General features: G+C 38.6%; 1 protein-coding gene across 2 annotated transcripts in view; it reads right to left on the bottom strand.

The window, feature by feature from the left end:
- SPATA6 (spermatogenesis associated 6) overlaps window positions 1–21,719 on the bottom strand; it is a 54,671-nt gene that overhangs the window by 30,926 nt on the left and 2,026 nt on the right. Inside the window, exons 1-8 of one of the 2 annotated variants that reach the window (XM_034778342.1) lie at window positions 19,353–20,698; window positions 17,504–17,641; window positions 15,458–15,506; window positions 13,724–13,765; window positions 12,308–12,432; window positions 5,982–6,062; window positions 3,114–3,392; window positions 1,150–1,237 (exon numbers count right to left, since the gene is read on the bottom strand). In XM_034778342.1, the coding sequence (XP_034634233.1) occupies window positions 1,150–1,237; window positions 3,114–3,392; window positions 5,982–6,062; window positions 12,308–12,432; window positions 13,724–13,765; window positions 15,458–15,506; window positions 17,504–17,641; window positions 19,353–19,373 (823 nt within the window). In that variant the 5' untranslated portion in view covers window positions 19,374–20,698. Of the gene's footprint in view, window positions 1–1,149; window positions 1,238–3,113; window positions 3,393–5,981; window positions 6,063–12,307; window positions 12,433–13,723; window positions 13,766–15,457; window positions 15,507–17,503; window positions 17,642–19,352; window positions 20,699–21,719 lie in introns of those variants that run through there. The other variant, XM_034778341.1, reaches the window with a different exon arrangement.

Raw genomic sequence — 21,719 nt, 5'->3', positions numbered from 1 at the left:
GCTTTGCATCCCAATGTCTACATCTGGAGCCTCCAGTCCTTCCACTATGGGCAAACTGCAAAGTACCTTTCATTCACAGTGAATTGCAATGAAGGTATTACTAGTGAGGAGTCACAATCTAATGTAAATAGTAAATACCGATGAAGTTCACTACAGTTCATGCTCTCATACATGAGGAATACTGAACAAATTAAACCATGTTTTAAAGTACCACCTTCCCTAATTTTACTTGAGACAGACAGGGAATCTCCAAAGTCTGTGGAAATATACTATATGGAAGGAGGATTCAACATAGCTCTCCACTAAAGGATTCTAACTTTAATCCATGGATTACTGGAAGCAACAAAACAAATAATCCATGTCGTGCATATGGGAAATAAGAGATCAGACGCTAAATAAAATGGCCAAGCATAGCCAACACTGTAAGAAGGCCAGTATTTTTCAGTGCATATGAAGATACATAATTATTTTCCCTGCCCAGTACACCAACCCTGTAGGCTAACAGTAGCACGCCGGGTGTACTGAAATTCAGATACAGACTAACACGGCTGCTACTCTGAAACCTGAAATTCAGAGGCAAGCATTATAGGGGCTTCAGCAGCTAGGTGGGTCCCAATAACCAATCAGACATATGGCTAAGTGAAAGAGTATTTTACTTTGGCTGCCGGGAAAGGGAAAGGTTGCAGATATCCTAGGTACAGAGGCTTAAAATAGTTACAGTTCAAAGTGCGTATTAGGGATTTTTGTTCAGGTTCTCAGGGCTCCTCAGGCCTAGTGCTTGGAGTGCCCTCTCCAGTGTCATCTTTGTTCAAGCAAACAGACATTTGCAGGTTTCCAAGCCAGGGTGAGTGAGTGTCTCTCCCCGGGTTCTCCGTGCCTTGCTCCTTGCTAGCATAGGCTGTACTTTACCAAGGCACCACCCTATGTTGGGGGACACACTGTTTTCAGATGATACAGAACTAAGGACCCAATCATTGGAATAATTAGATATCCTAAGCCACATTTTTTATAACAGTAGTTTCATTCATCCCAGCATCCTGGCTAAATCCTAGGAAGAAAGGACAGTCTTTCCACACTAAGGGGTTAAAAAGCCTAACCTGCTGTATGGAACAGGAGTATCTAAGACGAGATACACAAGTCAATACTTACCATAAGATACCCTGGACCAACCTTCTCGTCCACTGTCTCTGGTGGGATACCAAGTATGAACATCAACAGTGGGGCTCGGATGTTCAATCTGGAGCCAAAACATTGTTAAAACGTTTAGTGTTGGAGGTAAACTTTTTATACGACCACACACACACACAAATAAATTAAATTATCTTTCCTTCTCCTTTATGTACACCTCTGCTCCTTTCTGGTTCAATTATAAATTTAAGATTTTTGATAATATTTAGGAAGTTATTCTCAGAATTTTGTCTATGTAAATGTAGTATTATTACATATACACAGACAATAATGTAAGAACATAGTTATGAAAACCCTTAGATGAGAAATTATAAAGCAAACCAGAAAGGAGGTGAGAGGGTGACACGCAGCAGAACAAGATGTAATTTATTGTCTTATATATTGATGCAAATCCACTAGAACCTTCTTACAGTAACTCAAAGTAACCAATAAATACAAGTTCTTGTTTTGAATTTTGCCAAACATGCAGCTTCATTACAGATGGTCTGCTACAGGCACCAGTTACATAACAGGAGAAAAGGAAAGGCCTTCCTTTTTGCATTCACTACAAATTAGATATCTAATATTTACCAGAAATAGTTCAGATCTCACCAAGATATTTAAAGCGTTGCTCTTCTTCCTAATTAAAGGATAACGTTTTAGCAAGTTCAAATTTTGATCTTAATGTAACACACAGAATTCCCAGTCCAAGAAGACCCCAGCATTAAAGATACCCGTAAGGAGTGTTATCACATCAGAAATGTAATGGAAGTCTGGATATGGCACATTAAAAGAATGCAGCAGATACACATTTTCTTTTTGTAGAAGAGGCACAAAAGTAGTCAGTAATCAGAAGCAGCAATTGTCATGTAAAGGTGCTGTAATTACACTGTGAACATTACCTATAGATCAGAAACAGAAGAATTGACTAATTTGAGTTAAAAGAAAAAATAATATCCATGGGAGTACGATAAGCGGTAGGATGAAGATTAATGGTTGCTTAAGGCTCATCTGAATTTCTAAAGGGTATCTAAGAGTAAAAGAAAAAACTTGTAAGTGAATTCCAGAGTTTGACAACATATGCTAATGAATTAATTAGTAATAAGCTAAAAAAAAAAGTTACTTCTCTGATTATTCCTAAGATAATCAGGTAACGTGGCAGATAAGATCGCTGGAATTGCACGCAAGCCCTGATATCATAGCACAGAAACAAAAGAGCCCCATTTCTCTTTCTCTCTGCAATCTTTCAAGGTTGGATTCTTAAGGTAGATGTTTATAGTGATCATAGGAAATATTAAGAAAAAAGAAAATTAACAAAGTACATATCAAACAATATGATCCTTCAAGACGTTAAGCACTCTGGCCCCAATCCAGCAAAATACTTAAGAACATGCTTAGCTTTAAGCAAGAGTAGTCTGTTGACTTCAGCAGGACGACCCACGTACTTAAAGTTAAGCATATGCATAAGTGCTTTACTAGATCAGGGTCAGAATGCTCAGGAACTTGAAGGATTACGTTTATATTTTAGTAAAGGGACAATTTCAAAGACAAGATGATAACGTAAAGAAAGGTACGAAGGAGGGAGTCTGACTTTTCATAAAGTCACTGCACTCTTTTCAAATCCTATTCAGCCACTTTTAATACTAATACCAATTACTTCCAACTTGAATTATGCACCTATTATGCTGTCCAGTGTGCTAGAAGAAAAAGAATGGGCACTCAGAATTTAAACCTGGTATTCATGAAAGAGTTTGATCCTTGTCAGTTACCAACGCTGACAAAAGGACTTTTATTCTAGTTAATTTTACATTTAAATCACTATGTAGCAGGCTGTTTAGGAGAAAAAAAGATTTTTCATATAAACTAGGATTGGGGGAGTAATATTTAGCAAAAGAATAATGTTTGACCTGAGCTTAAATGGGAAACACTTTGCAGAGAATACATACATGTCTAACTACAAATGGAGGTTTATCGGTTTCTCTTCTGAATTCAAAAGGCCCCAGATTTAAATGGGCCAGTCGTTGTCTGGCTTCTTCTGATAGCTCACACATTCGTCTTTTTGTGTATGGAGATGGAGATCGTGATTTAGAAGCTATTGTGGGCTGCTCATAGTTCTTTGTTGCTAAGCAGTGCCTGTTTTTCTCAGGTGAAGGGGTGTTTTTCTTTGGTGACCTTGTTTGTAATCTTCCATTTGGTGTTGAATGATGCACCCGATCCAAATTATCCTAAAGTGAAAAGAGAAATTATGTGGCTTGACAGCATGCCGAGCAAAGATTGCTGCTGATAATACAGCAAACAAAAACATCTGCAAAGCGGGAACCAACATCTCCGACAGAAATAGACGTATGTCAGTTCAAGTTACCCTAACAAAACTATAATCACACAGCAATTTAGAAAAAAAACAGAGATGGTCCTTTTAAAATAATGTGCTTAAAAACAGGAGAAGGATAAAATGCACATTGTTAAATGTCAGACTTTAAGGTTAAGTGCCTGATATTTATCCAATTAGCTTGCTCACACAGTTGGTGCTAAAGACACTATATAAAATTAAGTTGAATTATGTTACTTTAGTTCATTTAATGACAACTCTGCCTAGCATATATGATTAAAAGTTTACAGATTCGAAAATATTTGCTCAACTTGCTACCATCTTTTTTTGTAAAATATTTTCAAGTTTTTGCCTTTCTGAGTGTAAGGTTAAATAAATCTGCCTATTTTTTTTAAAAAACAGTGGATGGCAACAGACTGAATTCTTGTTTATGGTTAAATTATATGCATTTTAGAAGCTGACCAAAGATTCATAATTAGTTAACTGCTTTGAAAAATGCATTTTCTTGAAAGATGGGGAATTTACTGGGGTATTTTGTTAAAGAGAAGGCTAATTAGCAAAAAGCTATAATAATACAACTTTAAGGACCCACTTTCCAGTGTTCCTCTTCAGTTATGCCAATAATAGAATACAAATGCAAAACCAAAACATTTGCCTGTAAAAATGGCATTTTTTGCATCCACAAATACATGGTTTGGAGGCAAAGTTTGGAGACCATTTAAAATTCCAGCATAGGGGTCTAGCTCAGAGTTGACACAAGCTTTAAAAATACCACATTGTGACATGCATAGTATATTAACAAGCCACAATTCTTTTTAACCAGCAATACCAAACTAAGAGTTATTAAGGAAAGAGCCAGCCCTAACTATTAACTTCTTCACTTACCAGTTTAAAAGTCAACTGTCAAGATTAATACTTTCAGTACTGAAGTTTAATTTGAAATACATTATCACTCTTTTGTCATTTCAGCACAAAGTCATCTTTCAGCTGCCTCTACAAGCTTTATAGTTTGAGACATGCTAGGAAGAAAGGCTATGCTTTGAACGCTTTCTCAATGGCACATTTTGGCTTTGATGTAACAGTATAATGAACTGGAATTTCAGGTAAAGTTTGGCTCCAAATACCTTATTTTATTGGTATTTCATTTTGTATATTTTTATGACTTTCCTTTGGAAATTACTTTTCCTTTTAAAATAAAAAGAGATGACAGACAATATTCTGCTGCATATGCAATGCAACTGCACTACATTGGTGCATAAGAACTGAAACAGAAATTGACTAGAGTAACTGGGCTGTATTCAATGTTTATTGCTTGCCTTTCCATCTGCACTCATGGTTACGTGTTTAAGACTATATATGTTAAGAATCTCAGGTACCTTTTAGTACATTAAAAATCTCAAGTACATGCTATATACATTTCAGAAAAACACCAATATGACAGCATCTCTTTAAAGTGACAATGTCAACTTGATTTTTTTTTTTTTTTTTAGGTTTATCAGTTTAGAAGCGTTCAGTTTTCTAATAGAATGTGCCTTTTTTTTAAAAAAAAATCCTCCTTTAAAAATGTTGATGAGGGTTTGTTGTTTTTTTTTTCTCCCCTGCTTAAGGATAGACCCAACATCATCACCACCACCCAAAAATTCACAGGCTACCCCTTTCGTTCTCTGTTCACATGCCTGCCTACCGCCTGTTCATTTTCAGTTTTGCTGTCGCTATTACTAATAAACACCATTTTGAACAACGTGGAAAAGAGTGATGTCATCATATAAGTGCATAAGACAGGAAGCCCAATGGATTCTCAAAACAGTGAAACTGACTATACACAAAATGCTGTCAAACACACAAAGTAAACAAATTGCAGAAAAATAGTTTCCTCCAGTCTGTTCAATTAGGGCATCTAAAGCATTACTTATCATTGTTTCATAATTTTCAGATGGATATTTGATTGACAAATTGATGGTCGCCTGAAGAAGTGAGGTTTTTACCCACGGAAGCTTATGCCCAAATAAATCTGTTAGTCTTTAAGGTGCCACCAGACTCCTTGTTGTTTTTTAAAATGAAGTCTTCATCTCCATTACAAAAATAATTTCTCAAGATAATTACTATTATACTTTATTTATTGGTTTGTTGTTTTTAATAATTTGTCATCTCCAGGTTCACCCAGCTACTGTTAGATAATGACGAGAAGACATCTTCCCAACTCCACACATATCAGGGACTCGCCCCTCAGCTGATCACAGGATATGGAAGCTGTTAATTGTTTCGTATTGGAGGAACTCTCAGCACCTACTGTCAAGCACCTAGCCTTCTCTTTACTCATGCTTGATTAAAAATTTAATCAAGTTGTCAAGCACCTCTGACAACTGTTTTACTCAAAACAAAAGGATGAAAAAAGTTTGTAGGGAGTAGCACATGCAAACATTTGACAGCGCAGCTGTCAATTTCAATCTGGAAATTAAATCACAAACAGTTAAATTATGCTAACCTGTACATGAATCCTTCCTGAACTTAACAGGCTTTCTGTAATAAGGGAGCTGGTAGAAAATCTCAATTTTGGTGCAATTCCCTAGAAGAGAGACAATAATTGAACATCAAGCTCCAACTAAAGATAAAGGGTATCAAAGAAATAAATGTCACCTAATGTAACAAACCATTCCTAATTTTAAACCATTTCCTTTGTTAATTTCAGCCTTTAATAAAGATAATTAGAAAAGACAGAACAGCAATGGTAAATGTCAAGAAGATAACATTTGCATTTCTGACAATTCAATTACAGATGATTACATTGCTTTTGTACAACAATTAAGGTCTGACTTTTATTTCAATATATTTCTTTGTCAAAAGCAGTTTTAAAGATTTTTCATGTCATGTTACAACATCAATAAAAATTCAAGTAATGCTTTGCAAGTTTCATTCCTACTGACTTCGCAAACTTATTTATAAACACATTATTGCTTGTGGCTTATGCTAAACTATTGTTTTTCTATTTACTTATATGTGAACTTTTGGTATTCACTGACTGTGTATAATGTTAGAAAAAAATGTATACAGAATTAAGGGCCATACCATGTTCTGCAGATCAAGGGACAGCGGGACCCATCTACACATGCATTTTTCTCAGCTGTGCAGAAGAGAGCTAGGGGTTGGCTGTCCCTAGGGAACCTCATCCTCCAGCCCCTCCAAGCACCACACATCTATCCATGTGCAGATCCCCAGACCTGCAGAGGACACTGGGGTCTAGGTATCTGAACATGGAAATGGTGGGGAGAGGGAGACAGGAGGGTAAGGGCTGGGACATTCTGCAGGACAGCCTGGGGGTCCTGGGCACTGTCACAGATGGTAGAGAAGGTGTACTACCACAGAAAGACAGAGGGGCTTTGGATTCAGTATGGAGGCAAAGGACCTCTTCCCCAGTAGATCTCCAAGATCATCCGAGATTTCAAGGTAGCCTTCTTCCATTGTGAACCCTGCTTCCGTCACCCTAAGAATTTTGGGGGAACTCCATGAGTGAGACCTTTCTCTGCCCCTTCTTCCCCCACGCCTACACCACTGATTTCCCTACCCTCCATGAGATGGCATGATCTGGCCCCAACGTAGAGTACTGAAATCAGAAGTGCAAGAGACAAAGCCCAACGTGATCTTCGTTACCTTTAGCCATGACAATCATCAGCGCCCTGGATGGTGACAAATTCAATCTAGTGGTTAATTTTAGTGAAAAAGTCAAACCACAGGGTATAAACACATCTTAAAGCTGACCTTCTTTAATCAGCACTCATTTTTATTATCTACATGAATTATCAACTGTCTAAAAAGGAGAAAATTAGAATTAATACATCTCCTATGAAAAGCCTCAGTAAAGTGCCTACTGTTCTTAAAGAGACCAAGAATTATTACAGAAACTTTAGACATTTGTTCAACAGAGAAACCGTTTCTTGAGAGCAAGTTTGGACTAGCACCTAGGTATTATAGTAATGGATGCCTCAGAAAACCTGACAGACTAGCAGCAAGAGAGGACAAAGAGTCTCAACTCCTTTGTTCTACTCACTACTCTGCCACTGGCTTGAGGGTGTAGGCATCCTTGGGCAAATTACTCAGCCTCTCTGTGCCAACTGTTTACCCAGCTGTCAAATGGGTATAAAATGAACTAGATCAAGGGAACACCGTAAAGCTAGGTAATGCTTATAAAGGACTTTGGAAGCATCAGATGACAGGTTTGCAACTGTTAGCAGTAAGAGGAAAAGCAGTCTGTGTTTAAAAAAAAATAACAGCTCCCCACTTGGGACCCTAATGAAAGATACTGGAGGGGAGAAAAGGTCTGTTTAAGTGATGCTGCAAACATTTCACAGAGGGAGAAGATAGTATGTTATATAAGCAGTCACAATCAGAGCAGGTTAATCATGTTCTTAGAGGTGAGGTCTGCACAGAAATGTTGAAGAATCAGCAAAAGCATCAGCAGGACAACAACAGAGCAGGAAAAAAAGAAATACAATTGTTCTGAGAGAACTCTAGGAATGCCTTATATTCTTATTGTGTGTTGTGAGCCTTGTAAGACATTTAGCTAGAGACATTATCAGACAAGTGCCAGCTTTCTGAAGGAGTTCTGATTTCTAATCTTGGGATTCTTTCCAACTGGCAGATTAGCAGTGCTAATCAGACACTGCTTGTCACTGCCTAGCTGAAGTCCAGAACAGTAACCTTGCTTTTGCTACCTTTAGTATTAACACAAGAAAAAGTTACTGGGCATCAAAGCACTATTGTAGCACAGCTATCACTCAAATATACTGTGACCTTGCACTCCATATGTTTTATGGAAATATGCTTATGAGTGTGAATATGATGTAACTGGAATATGCTTTATGCAAAAGGTCTCTTGTGAGGTATCATAATAAAGGTTATAAACTACTGAATATATTCCTCCTATTTGTATGCATGAATCATTCTTGTATCTAAAGCTAGAAATATGAAGTATAACTCTGAGGTCCTATTGTAATTATGCAAAGTGTGGGCCACTAATGGTGGTTTAGAATCTTGATGGCTCCCCTTGACTAGGACAACTGGTTGTAAATGGTTTATTTACTTGCAAGCCTTCCTGCGTATGTGTGGGCCAACCCAGGAAGAATGGAGACTAAGGGTCTTACAGTGACATGTGACCATGTCACTGGATAATGAAATCCATCTTAAATCTGGTACTTTTCCATTTAGTAGGAAGGGTGGGGATCCAGAGAGAAAAAAGATTCCTGCCTTGTGCCAAAGCTATAAAAGGGGGTGGAGCAGGACAAAGGGGGCTGCCAGTCATGAGAAAACCCTTGCTTACCACCTGAGATGTCTGCTGGAACTAACAAGGACTGTACCTGGGGAAAGGATTGGGCCCAGACTAGGAAGGAGTCTAGCCCGTGAAAGAAGCTTATTGGAACATCTCTGAGGGTGAGATATTACCTGTAATCAGTTTCTTAATGTGTTAGGCTTTGACTTGCATGTTTTTGCTTTATTTTGCTTGATGACCTACTTTGTCCTACCTGTTATTACTTGAAACTTAAATCCTACTTTTTATAATTAATAAAATCACTTTTGTTTATTAATAAACCCAGAGTAAGTGATTAATACCTGGGGGAGCAAACAGCTGTGCATATCTCTCTACCAGTGTCATAGAGGGCGGACAATTTATGAATTTACCCTGTATAAATTTAATTCAGGGTTTGGATCCCATTGGGAGCTGGGTGTCTGGTGCTGCAGACAAGTAACCTGCTGAGCTATTTTTAGTTAAAGTCTGCAGCTGTCGGGGCGTGGCCCAGACCCTGGGTCTGTGTTGCAGCAGGCTAGTGTGTCTGGCTCAACAAGGCAGGGTTCTGGAGTCCCAAGCTGGCAGGAAAAAATGGCTCAGAGGTAATTTCAGCATAGCAGGTGACAGTCCCAAGGGGATCTCTGTGACCGAACCCGTCACATACACTTATTACGGCAGCTTGTTATAACTTTTCTTGTGGGAAGAACTCAATTGACTAGTGTGGAAATAAGGTGAGTACTTTTGGTTCTCAAGATCATGATTAATATTTTACCATTTGCAATAAAATTTACATACATTGATTGCTGCCCACCGGAACAGCAAGTAGATCTTACTGGTACAGCTTAGAACACCCTTCACCCAAGAGGGAAGAGAGCAAAGGAGCGGGGCAGAAACACCCATCATTCCAAACCTCAGGAATCTGAAACAATTTAGAGAGTAGAGGGAGACCCACCCAAAAGGAAACACAGCTGGTATGATGGGGATCTGGGAAGGAACATTTGAGACTCTTTCATCTTGGTTTGGAAGGGGAGGTTGTTTCCCTCATGGCTGCCCAAACCATCAGCTAGAGAAAGGAGATGCAAATTGTTTAAATTATTCTTGGGGTACAGCCATTACCCACATTACCCTTCTAAACCATTCCATGTTTCTGGGAGGGAGGAGGTACACATGCTTCTGCAGGAACGGATTTCACCATCTAAACTGCTCCACATACTTTCCTGGGGGTGAGAGAGACTGGAGCACCTTTTCCCATTCCATCATTCCAGTCTTTTTAGGGCTGCTACAGCTTCATTATGCAGCTGCCAATGCCCCAGCTCAACACCTCAACAAGAATCAAAGGCCCTAAAGCACAGCTGAACTACTATGGTTCATTACAGGGATTGTTGCAAAAAGCCAACTATCTGGACGCTTGTATCACAAAAAGGTAGACAGCCTTTCAAAATGAATACAAATACAAATACGTTTGATTTACCATAAAGAATTTGGGGAGACATGAACTAGCTTTTCAATGGAATTAAAGAATTCCAAATTTTAATTAAAAAAAATTCTAATAAGTTTCATATTTAATACTACCCCACCATCAAATATTTACTCTAAGTCCTAAACAACAATGTATAATAGGACTATTTTCTTTGGGGAAAAACCTTCCTATTAATATTGGAAGTTACAATATAAAAGCAAATCATACTGCATTAGAGTATCTATCATCAAACTAAATATATTTGATAACATGCAGATAGGATGCTAAAAAAAAAAAAAAAAAAAAAAGGTATGTGTAGAGCAGTTATTGTGGAATCTTCCAAAACAAGGTGCACCTGTGTATTGAATTTTGACATAAAAACACTCCTGGTCCAGATCTGGATTGGTTATAAGCAGGCTTCAAATTGCATCACATGATGTTACAATTTTGTGGTACAGGAGAAATCGCTTACACACACCTATTTGGATTCCAACTCACCCAACTAAATGTTCATTTAAACAAAGTTCATTCAAATACAACCTATCATCATAAGCCCATCTCTGCTACTCAAGTCATTTAAATGAAGTATGCTCAGACTCCAATGTGAAACTGCAGAACTGGAAATAATTTCAAACTGGACACCATCAAATTAGGCCTGAATAAAGACTGGGAGTGGATGAGTCGTTACAAAACCTAATTTTACCATACTAATTTCCCCCTACCGTCACACCTTCTTGTCAACTGTTTGAAATGGGCCACCCTCATTACCACTACAAAAGTGATTTTTCCTCCCTTGGTATTCTACTGTTAATTGAATTGTCTCGTTACACTGACACCCCCCGCCCACCACCACCACTTGGTAAGGCAACTCCCATCTTTTCATGTGCTGTAATATATATATACTATAATATATATACACCATGCATCTGATGAAGTAGGTTTTAGACCACAAAAGCTTATGCCCAAATAAACGTGCTAGTCTCTAAGGTGCCACAAGGACTCCTAGTTGTTTTTGCTGATACAGACTAACACGGCTACCACTCTGAAACCTGTCACCTCTATTTGTAACTGACAGGGTGATTTTCAGGTTGCCCTCATGGGGCACAGTGTACCAGCTGCAAGCCATTTTTGACCTTTAATCATGAATTTAAGAAATCTAGTAGTAACTGACAGGTCAATTGAGCCCCAAATCATCCCAATCTCAGTGTTCTGTCACTTTAATGATATCTCCTTTAAAGTTGCTTTCAGGACTACCCCATTCCCATCTGAGAATCGTCAGCTTTAAACGCCTACCAAGGTGCAGGCTGAGACCAAACTTATTTTCATTTAGTGTACATTTGAGCCCACAGCTACAAAAGATCAATGCTAATTCATTCTGTTCACTTTGCCAATCACCCCTCAGCTATTATGGCTTTTTTGAAAGCCTAAATGTGGCTAGTTTCTAAAATGGCTTGGCCAGTCAATGTGAATGGAGGCTAAAGAGAGTTTGACAAGTTCTAGAAGGGACAACCAAAGCTATAACAGTGTCTAAACCAAGTTTTAATACAGGTTATGATTATTCATTCTTATTGTATGAGATCCCTTAAGCCCCAATGAGTGCTGGAGACACACTGCACACAGTGCTGTACAAACAGATGGATCAACGGACCTTCACCCAGAGGGTTTCCGATGTAACTGGAGACAAAAATGCAACAAAAAGAGTAAGTGGGGGAGAGAGTTACCCTGTTACGTAGTTCAACTGCTGTAAAATTTGATGGTTCCTGCTGGTAGTAAATCTAGCTTCCCACCCACTGGATGGGTGAAAAGAAGAAATAAAGGCTATGGTACTATATATCAAAGCAATCTAGATACTAACTTGTTCACATTATACAAGTATTGTTTGCACATCAAGTTAAAATAACATTTCCAGCAGACATATTCTATCTTCACAAAGTTCAGCCTTGGATTAGGACTTGCCATTTCAGGTATTGAATTATCTGTCAAAAGTAATCACTTTTGGCTTGAGGTAGTACACGAAGCTGTTTCTGTGAAACACACTGTATCATAAGTACCATACACAGTATGCACTTACTGTAAAACTAGAAGACCGCTTCATTAAAACTTCACGATCTGAACCATGGTGCCCACGAGTAAGCTTAGGGTCAGGGAACAGGAAATCTCTTGTATTTTCTTCATAAGTGGCTAGAATTTCTCCCACTAAAAAGGAAATATGTACTTAATGTATTGGGAAACAGTTACACAGTGTAGACACACATGCACAAGACTATGCCGAAACTAGTACAAGTTTTTACCTTTAAAAATGAAGAGTGAACTCTTACTACACTAGGCCATAAGACCATTGACTAAAGTGGGACTATGCCCGATAGTAAGAATGCACAGGATTGGGCCCTTAAGCTTTTACTCAATACTGTATCAAATGTATGTAAATCAGACTGCCTTTGTTGCATTAAGAGACATGTAAAAGGTTTTCCTACAACATTTCTTCAATTTCTTTCCTTCTTCCTCTCCTATGTACAGCCAACGGTTTTCTAACAGTAGCCAACTTCACATCTCACATCTGTATTACAGAACAATTATGGTTGTTAATCAGAGATTTAGCCAGCTGTCAGAAAGGAATTTAGGTACAATCAAAAAGAGTATTTCAAGATCCTCAAATCTTGTTCTATTTTTTTTAAGGAAAAAACACAAGATAGATTATATAAAACTTTCAAGTTGTTCTACCACAGTCACTTTTCCAAACGTCCATTATAAGCTATCTCAGAGCCCCTGAAATTAACGTTCTCCTTCTAAAATCTCCTACACTCCCACAACAACAAAATCCACACTCAGTTTGTTTCTTTGTATAAATATCCCAGTGAGCCACTGAGAGAAACAAGTATTTTCTTGCTTACTGTGGTGTTATTAAGGACCTGTAACTATGGGTGCTTTTAATTCCACAGTTCTCAAACAAGTCCTGCTTCAAATGCAGATTTATATTATCCATGGGAACATTTGAATTTCATTAAGATAGATTTTTTATAATCACACAAACCTATAACAGAAATATGACAAATCATTATTTATTATCTTCATCTCTCCCCAGAGACCTGTAATATTTATAGCGTGGATAAGGGTTTTCCCCAGCGGTCACCATTAAAGTAAAAGAAAAGTGTCATTTTGAGAACAAGATTATGCACTTTGAAACCTCACAGGCAGACACACCACAAGTGAATTTTGATGCCTTTAATAAGTGTGCATTGAGTGATTTCGGTTTATTTTCAATTTTTAAAGTATTATCACTTTTGTAAGCCTGAAAATGGAACATTTCAATATTAGCTTTATTCTCTTTCAAAAATGAGATCCTCTTGATCTATTAACATTTTATATTCAGGAGGACTATTTGTTGAAGAGCTTTCTACATGGTTGGTATGTTGAGAAAAATGATTGTACGTCCTCATGGAAATTCACCTATTAAACTGCATAATTTATGAAGAGATTGATACAATACCTGGAGGAACAAGTTGTATTAGTTCAAGTACTGCTGTGTCAACTAGAAAGGAAAAAAAGTTTTTTCATAAGTCAAAAAATAAACTATGATCAGAAGTAATTTTAATATGCAAAGTAAAAGAGCAACCATTCACTGATTTAAACATCTCAACAATGTATGGGCTAATGGAATAAGTACAATTATGATGTACCAATAATAAGAGCAGATTATGAACACTTTATATGAATACTACAAATCTAAGCTAACACAATGGAGCCCTTAGGCACTACCATCATGCAAATAATAAATTATTGGCTCAAGCTTATAACAGACACTGTCAAGTTTGGCAGTAGATGGATTCAATCCTCTGAAGAGACTACAGAGAAGCCATGAAGTTTGGATCCTGTTCTGGACTATAATTCTCGCATTGTTTAAGGGGACCTAGATTTGGAGTTTTAGTTCAGGCACAATACTTTGTTAATACGATTCATCATGCTCAATGTATGGCAACATTGTTCATTGTGGAGTCACTCTGTTTAATAAAATCACAATCACTTGACAAGGTAACACACTCAGTGAAGTTCAAAGTACACCTCTACCCCGATATAACGCTGTCCTCGGGAGCCAAAAAAATCTTACCGCGTTATAGGTGAAACCGCGTTATAGCGAACTTGCTTTGATCCACCAGAGTGCACAGTCCCCATCCCACCCCCCGGAGCACTGCTTTACCGCGTTATATCCGAATTCGTGTTATAATGGGTCGCGTTATATCGGGGTAGAGGTGTATTTGAACAGAGCTTGCTATATGTGGTCAGTTTGTTGAGTTCCTGAAGTCTTTGTATGTGAATAAGCTACGTTTTTAACTGTTTTAAATTTCGCTCTCTTGAATACACTAGAAGAAATGTATAATTTAGAGATTTCTGGAAGTGACCTCTTATTTATCTGTATTCCTGGTAAGTTATTACTATCAAAAGAATCCATCACATCTCTAAAACTTTCCTAGGCTCACATTTGAAGGATCACACATTGAGCAATGAGTATTTCATTGAATGATCACACATATTTGTAGCAGATCATTCTTAAGCCACTAGTGTTTCAAAGAGATAGTAAGAATGTTTTCCTATCTAACCCCTCAACTCTCAAAAATATCTTTAGATTCCATATTATTAATATATTAGCCACCAAGGGCTAGATCCATAAAGGAATTCAGGTGTCTAAATGCCATTTTAGGCACCCAAGTTTCAAACTTTAGATCTTCTAAAACCCCTACTCAGTGGTCACATAATCCCGTAGGAACCTACATTAACCAGACCCCTAAGTTTCCACTGGTAAAGTCCCTTAAGCATCTAAATTTGTGACTGTGGGCATGAGCAAAACTGTTTAAATCCTGACACTGCTAAGCAACTCGGAACCCAGCTCATGCAGGGCTCTCAATCTCTTCTGTTAAAGCTGTTCTACTTTATATGAAATACTTAAATATTCCTTGAAGCAGGGACTGGACCAGAGTCTCCCAGAAAGAGCACTAACTACTAGGAGACAGAGTCTCTCTTTTTCTTTTGCCCCATGATTATTTTTAAGGGACTTAACTCCTCACTGCATTCTATACAGAGTCCAAGCACCAAACTCGTGGCCATGAATTCTGCTGGGAAGCAGAATGCCTACATATTAGGCACCACAATACCGAGCCTAAGCCCTCTTTCTGAGGATCTAGCCCTAGGTGCATACAATATAATGTATATAAAAAGCAAAACCTACATTCAAGTAGCTCAACAAGTTCTCCAGGATCAACTACATCAGTAAATACCTAAAACAAAAGATTAAAAGCAATGTAATGGACACATTTGATCAGAAATAAAAGATGTGCTTAGAGAAAACTAAAGTTTGCCTTTGATTGATTATTGCAAACAGTACTATTCCCCATAGGCAAAACAACAGAAAACTGAAATTATAACCTGGCACTGAGACAGAATCTATTTCTTAGAAAGATGGCACTTTTGGTCAGCTGATTTCTAACCATTTCAAGATTCTTCCTCTCCATCTAAATTATGTGAGCCAATCACATGAACATGCAACTGCAGTCTGCACAAATTTCAGCAATATAAAAGACAAATAGCTAATCTTGTTAGAAAAGTTCATTTTTCATCTTTAACTGAAAAAGATGAAAGGGACAATGTCAGCAGCTTTTTTAATTATTGGGTTTTCTACACTGAGCAATCCCACAATTTTCTTAGATATTTGAAAATAGAATTATTTTCCCTTTTGTTTTTTCTTCTTTCCATTTGTATAATGTTGATAATTCTTCTGGCACTTGTAACTGAACTTAAAATAATGTGGCACATTTCCATTACATTCTTGTTTGTGCATAACTATTACTGATCATGTCAGCACCACCCTGGGAATACCGTTCATTCACTAACTACCGCTGTAAAGCCAAGAAGAGCAGCTCTCCAAAACATTTTTGCAAGTCCTGCTAAAATAATGACTAGTTTATTATAATTTCTAGGGGAAAATAGATTAAGTTATAGTTAAACTGCAGAAGAACAACTCCGCTGAACAGTTGCAAAGCATGCCTAAATTGTACTCTATTGACAATATGCTAAGTTTTCATCTTCAGAATATGGACTGTAGCATTACAGAATTTTTCAATGAGATTTGTAAACAAACATCACACCCAATTAGAGGGTAAACAGCAATTTTAGCTGCAGACAGTAGTGTTGGACGTTCAGCAGCTGGCACTCTTCCTACCAATTCAATACTGAGCCACTACCTCTGCATGCTGTTGAGGGACACCCTACTGCTGGAGGTACCAAACTTTTGAAGATGTAAAAGTAGAGAACCTGAATACCTCAAGCTATTAAATGACACTCTTTGTAAGAGCACGGATGTTATTCCCGCTGCTCTGGCTAAATTCCTACTTAAGAAATTGCACTCTATAAATACACCTAGATTTCTCCCTCAGTTTCAGTTGAATACAGTAATCAGCACTTCCTGTCCTAAGTTGTTTTGTACTCTAGTTATGCACTGTTAAATAGCTGCTATGTTCCATTTCCACCTTGCCTTTCAATGGTGGGTGAAATTATCCCTCTCCATGCCTTACCTATCTCACAAAGGTATTGTTGAGGCTTAATTAGTCAGTCTTTGAAAGTGCTTTGGGATACTTGGATGAAAAGCACTAGAGACATGCAAAGTATTGTTATTCATGAGTAGTCAAAAACCGGAATCATGTTTGTAAGGTACAGAATTTCATTATTCCTATGGCACTCACAATGAAACTAGTAGGGACACAGAAGAGGCGATAGGCAACGGTAAATTACAAGGCTATAGTGCCATCAAGGGGACTCTTGCGACGTCAAACCAGGAAAGAACAGCTCATATGGAGAGAGCTGTCACCAGAAAGCCCAATCTCATATTCTGTCTTTTTGCTACGAATAGTTTTTATAATCTAACTTTGTGATTTTTAATTTTCATTCTTCTCCCTATTCCCTACTTTTATTTTCCATTTTGACCTACAGTTAAGAAGCATAACACTTGGCAGGAACTAAGAGGAACTATTGGGGAAAAAAAGGTCATTTCGTAAAAGAAGAACGAACAAAAACCGAAAAATCCTTATGATATACTATGGTCATATCCTCACAAATTTATTTTAAATTACCATATCTATATTGAAAAAACAAATGTCTTTTGTGTTGAAGAGCTGCTGAAATTAGTAGTAATACAATACCATGTTCAGTTTGATCATTTGTGTTTGGGGATTCTGGTTCTTTGTTTTTTAAATGCTCATGTCTGATGTTATGCTCATACCTTTTCAAATACTAGTTTCTCTTCTAAGAAGAGTGGAAATGCTGCAGGGACACATCGAGTCCTTTTGTACTGTCCAAATACACAGGCGCTGAGATAGAGCTCACTTTTGTCTTTCAGCAATACTCCAGGGCAAGTTATCTGGAAGAACAACATATTTATTATACAAACTTGAGCTTCAGCATTAGAATTAATGGTTATATTTGGGAGAAAAAATAGAATGGGCGAAGATGAAAATAGTTGTTTGCTTGGGAACCGTATGGTAACATTCGGTGGCACACCCTCCTTTTCTAAAGTAATTCTAGCCGTCCTTACTTATAGTAAGGCAAATACTTATCGTTTTAAAATATTTAGGACTAAGTTCTCCCCTAGCGTAAGCAGTCACAGCTCCATTAACTTCAGCCGGAGCTGAACCTGACTCCCCAATCTTAAGGTCACACTTTATAATAGCTGCTGGTGTTCACGATCCACATCATTTAATCATTAAGGGTTATACTGAACAAACAATGACACACGAGATATCCAAAACACGTCCCAAGAGCCAAAAGCAGTCCAAGTCCTAAAATGTAGCCTCCCAGCAGTGAGGACTCAGCTGATGAACCGGTAGTTTTTATTGCTTGTGAACTAATTCAATCTGCCTAAGAAAGGTACATTTGTTTTAGGGTTGGATTTTTTTAAGTTTATGGAAGTGTATGTGGGAATTAAGTGTAGCTCTTGGGCTCCTGGGAAGTTGCCAATGCAATTCCTGATGTTGCAAAGTTTGGGTACCGCAGGAGTCCCAAAGGGAGACTGGACTTTTTTACTAGAGAGATACTCCTGGACATTGCTGGTGGGTGGACACTGCATTGTCTTTCACATCTATTTCTAACTCATGGGTTTAGTTCTCTGGCTACTGAGCATCTCATACATTTTTTCAAGCTGTGATGTACATCACACAATTCTCAGCTGTTCTCTCACATTAAGAACACACACAAATCTCTTCCCCACAGCTATATGTTATTTTCTCCAATTCTGATGATTCTGCTGTGTGATCCAGCTAGAGAATTCCCAGTCACCTTTCACTTCAGTTTATGCTGCTCTCATATTATCACAGTATTATAAATGTGAGGTTGCCTCTTGCAACACAAGGTTGCAGGAGAAGCAGTGCTCAGATTTTCAATTGCCAGCTAGAGGAGAAAGGGAGCAGAGTGACAGGAATGAAGTGAGGTATGTTTGCTACAGTTCTCCTTCTCTCAGATGAACATTTTGCATGAGGAATGCCTACTGGACCTAAAGAAAGATTCTTCATATATCACAGAAAAATAATCCTTGAATGAAAGAAGTTATGGAGGCTAAATCCGATGGATTTGTGCAGTGCTTAATTTGTAATGAAAGAGGTGCCGGGGCTCAAGCAATTTTTTTTACATTCATAACTGACGCAGCAAACCCAGATGTGCTGGGGCTATGAACGGCCAACCCTAAAGGTGCCGGAGCTCACCCCGGCACAAATTAAGCATCGGATTTGTGGAATTTAATGGGGACCTATGGTCTAAACAAGAAAGTCTGTTAAAACATATATTAGCTAAGCAAAAGGTTTCCCCCTCCAAGAGCTATTATCTCTGATGAAAGGCACCAGGTTAATAGTCCTAAAGATTGAAGCAGACCTGCCAAGTATTACACCTCTTGCATGAAACTCATGCATACATAAGTATGAATGCAAGAGAGACTTCCCCATGCAACCCCCTGTAGCCTAGGGGAAGATTCCCTGAACTACAAGCTAAGAGACAACGAGTTTGTCTCAGCTCTTCAACTGAATGTTCTTAATATTTCTGTGCACATCACAACCCTTATAACCAAGGCCTCATATCTCTACCTTAGAGGAGGCAGCTAGCATTCCCCCATTTTACAGATAAGAAAAAAGAAAGCTTGAAGGAGGTCACTGAAGGCAGAGCTGAGAACAGAATCCAAGTCTCCAATCCGACAGACCCAAGTTTCATTCAGTTTCCCATTTTGCCTTGCCAGAAAAATGAAGTTCTTCCCAGATCATCGTTTGGGTATGCTGGAAGCTTGCACTTTTGCTGCCCTGTAGACAAACTAAGGGCTTCATTTAGCAGAGCTGCAAAAACACTAAATCTACAATTTTTAAAGCCAATTTATGGGTATATACCAGTGAATTACAAATATACATTTTAACTCACTAAATAATTTCCATAATGTGTCACATGGAGCTGCACAGACCTTGGCAACTACGCTGAAGCCCCTCTTTGATTGCATCGCTTAAGGACAATGGAGAGTTTTACTCTATGCTTTGTGACATGCTATGTACAAATATGTTAATATTATCCCCAAGACAAGTACAGTTAGGGGAGCGGCAGTGCTACCCCCAAACTGATCTCAGAACAGATCTGGAGGGACCACCAGTAAAGATACAGTAACAAACTAGATCAGCATCCATGCTCATTCAATTTGTGTCTTCTGTGCCAAGCTTACCAAAAAATGTGTGGTCGCAGTGGTCTTGTGATGTAACAGGCATCCAATAAGAAATGGAATGAGACCCACCAAACTCATTTCATATAAGGGGACAGCATATTATAATGAACCATGATCTCCTTTGAAGGGGAGTCCTGCTCTTTGAGTTTACATGCAGTTTTAGGACTGTGGTGTGTGTGTGTGTATTTAACTAACTCCAGACTCAGGGCTTCAAAAATCCACTTGCCTACTCTCTACTAACAAATAAGATGCTCTCAGTGTCAAGGACAAACAGTGCCCATCAACTCCTACAGAGTTTTCACTTACAATGAGGTGTTAGCCAATACGGTTGCAAAGGTAACCTTCCAAATGTGAATGGAATGTAAAGGGGTGGAACACTAACTTCCTTAGCCTGCAGACACACGGCTCTAGTAACTCAGTATGTTGCTGCAGGTAAGAACTCTCTAGTTGGCAGTGAAATGAAGAATCAGGTGAAGTTCACTCTGCGGCTACTTGGGAAAGGTACGGGCAGCATCAAAGGCAGGCACTGGAGCTATTCTCTAGGAAGGCGCATTCAGAACCGAGGCTGGTGGATATAACTAAAAAGCCTCCTTTGATTGCAATCTGGAACCTTGAGGGTGGGAAGAGTAGCAAATATCCCTAACTGCAGCAGCCAGAAGCGAGGAAGTAGGGGCTACCCTTCCCCACACCCCATTACAGCACCCAGAACCTGGGGTTCAAGGAAGAACCAAGAGAAAATACTAGTTCTTCTTTCCAGCAGCCAAGAAGGGCTTTTTGGGGGGGAAGGTCATCTTTAAATCAGACAGCCATAGATACAGGCTGATATGAAACCTACCAAGATGCCATCCCTGAACAACTGTAGGAAAGCTAGTACCCTCCCCATCCTTCATCTCATAATAAGTGCATGGCCATGTGGCTGTTTTAGAGCAAACATGCAATTACCAGCAGTAAGAACAAATCAGAAAGCAAAAACACCAGCTCCATTTCCATCATAGGCTCTCACTGACAATGTGAGGACAATGCATTTTCATATTTTAGATGGCATCCACGATTTTCCTTTGTGCAAAGTGCATTCAGGAACCAGTGGGCTAATATTACCTTGCAGAGTCACCCATAATCCCAACCTCACTTTGCCAGCTGGCACACAAGGTGTCGCCAAAGGTCTACAAATTATGGTTGGGGATCATGGGACGAGACAGTTATGTTGAGGTCACATGACTCCTCCATAACATCTCAATTCACAGTAGTCACCTGGAGAAATATATGGATTTTAATTCCAATTGTATTCAGTCCTGGCATGTCCTGCACTGCACACAATTGAATCAGATGACGCTACTTCCAGCTGATGAAAGTGAAAACATCACCATTTACACTGCTACTGACACTTGTCTCCAGGCAAGTCTAGGGTAAAATATAGCAGGCTCCACTCCTCCTTTTACCTAAAACAACGTTTTAGTCCAAAGAGAAACTGCAGGGCAGGAGCTTTTACCAGAAAAAATTGATCACTTCCCTTGCATGATTGCCATGAGTAAGGCACTACCCAATTCACGATCCATTTTGGTCAATTGCACGGTCATAGAATTTTAAAAATCATAAATTTCATGATTTCATAGAATCTCAGGGTTGGAAAGGACCTCAGGAGGTCATCTAGTCCAACCCCCTGCTCAACGCAGGACCAATCCTGAGACATATATATATATATTTTTTTTTTGCCCCATATCCCTAAATGGCCTCCTCAAGGATGGAACTC

The sequence above is a fragment of the Trachemys scripta genome, chromosome 8, assembly GCF_013100865.1.
Source record: "Trachemys scripta elegans isolate TJP31775 chromosome 8, CAS_Tse_1.0, whole genome shotgun sequence".
In the NCBI taxonomy this organism is placed as follows: Eukaryota; Metazoa; Chordata; order Testudines; family Emydidae; genus Trachemys; species Trachemys scripta.
Note: the sequence above shows the minus strand (reverse complement) of the source record. Positions and strands in the feature narration are given on the sequence as shown.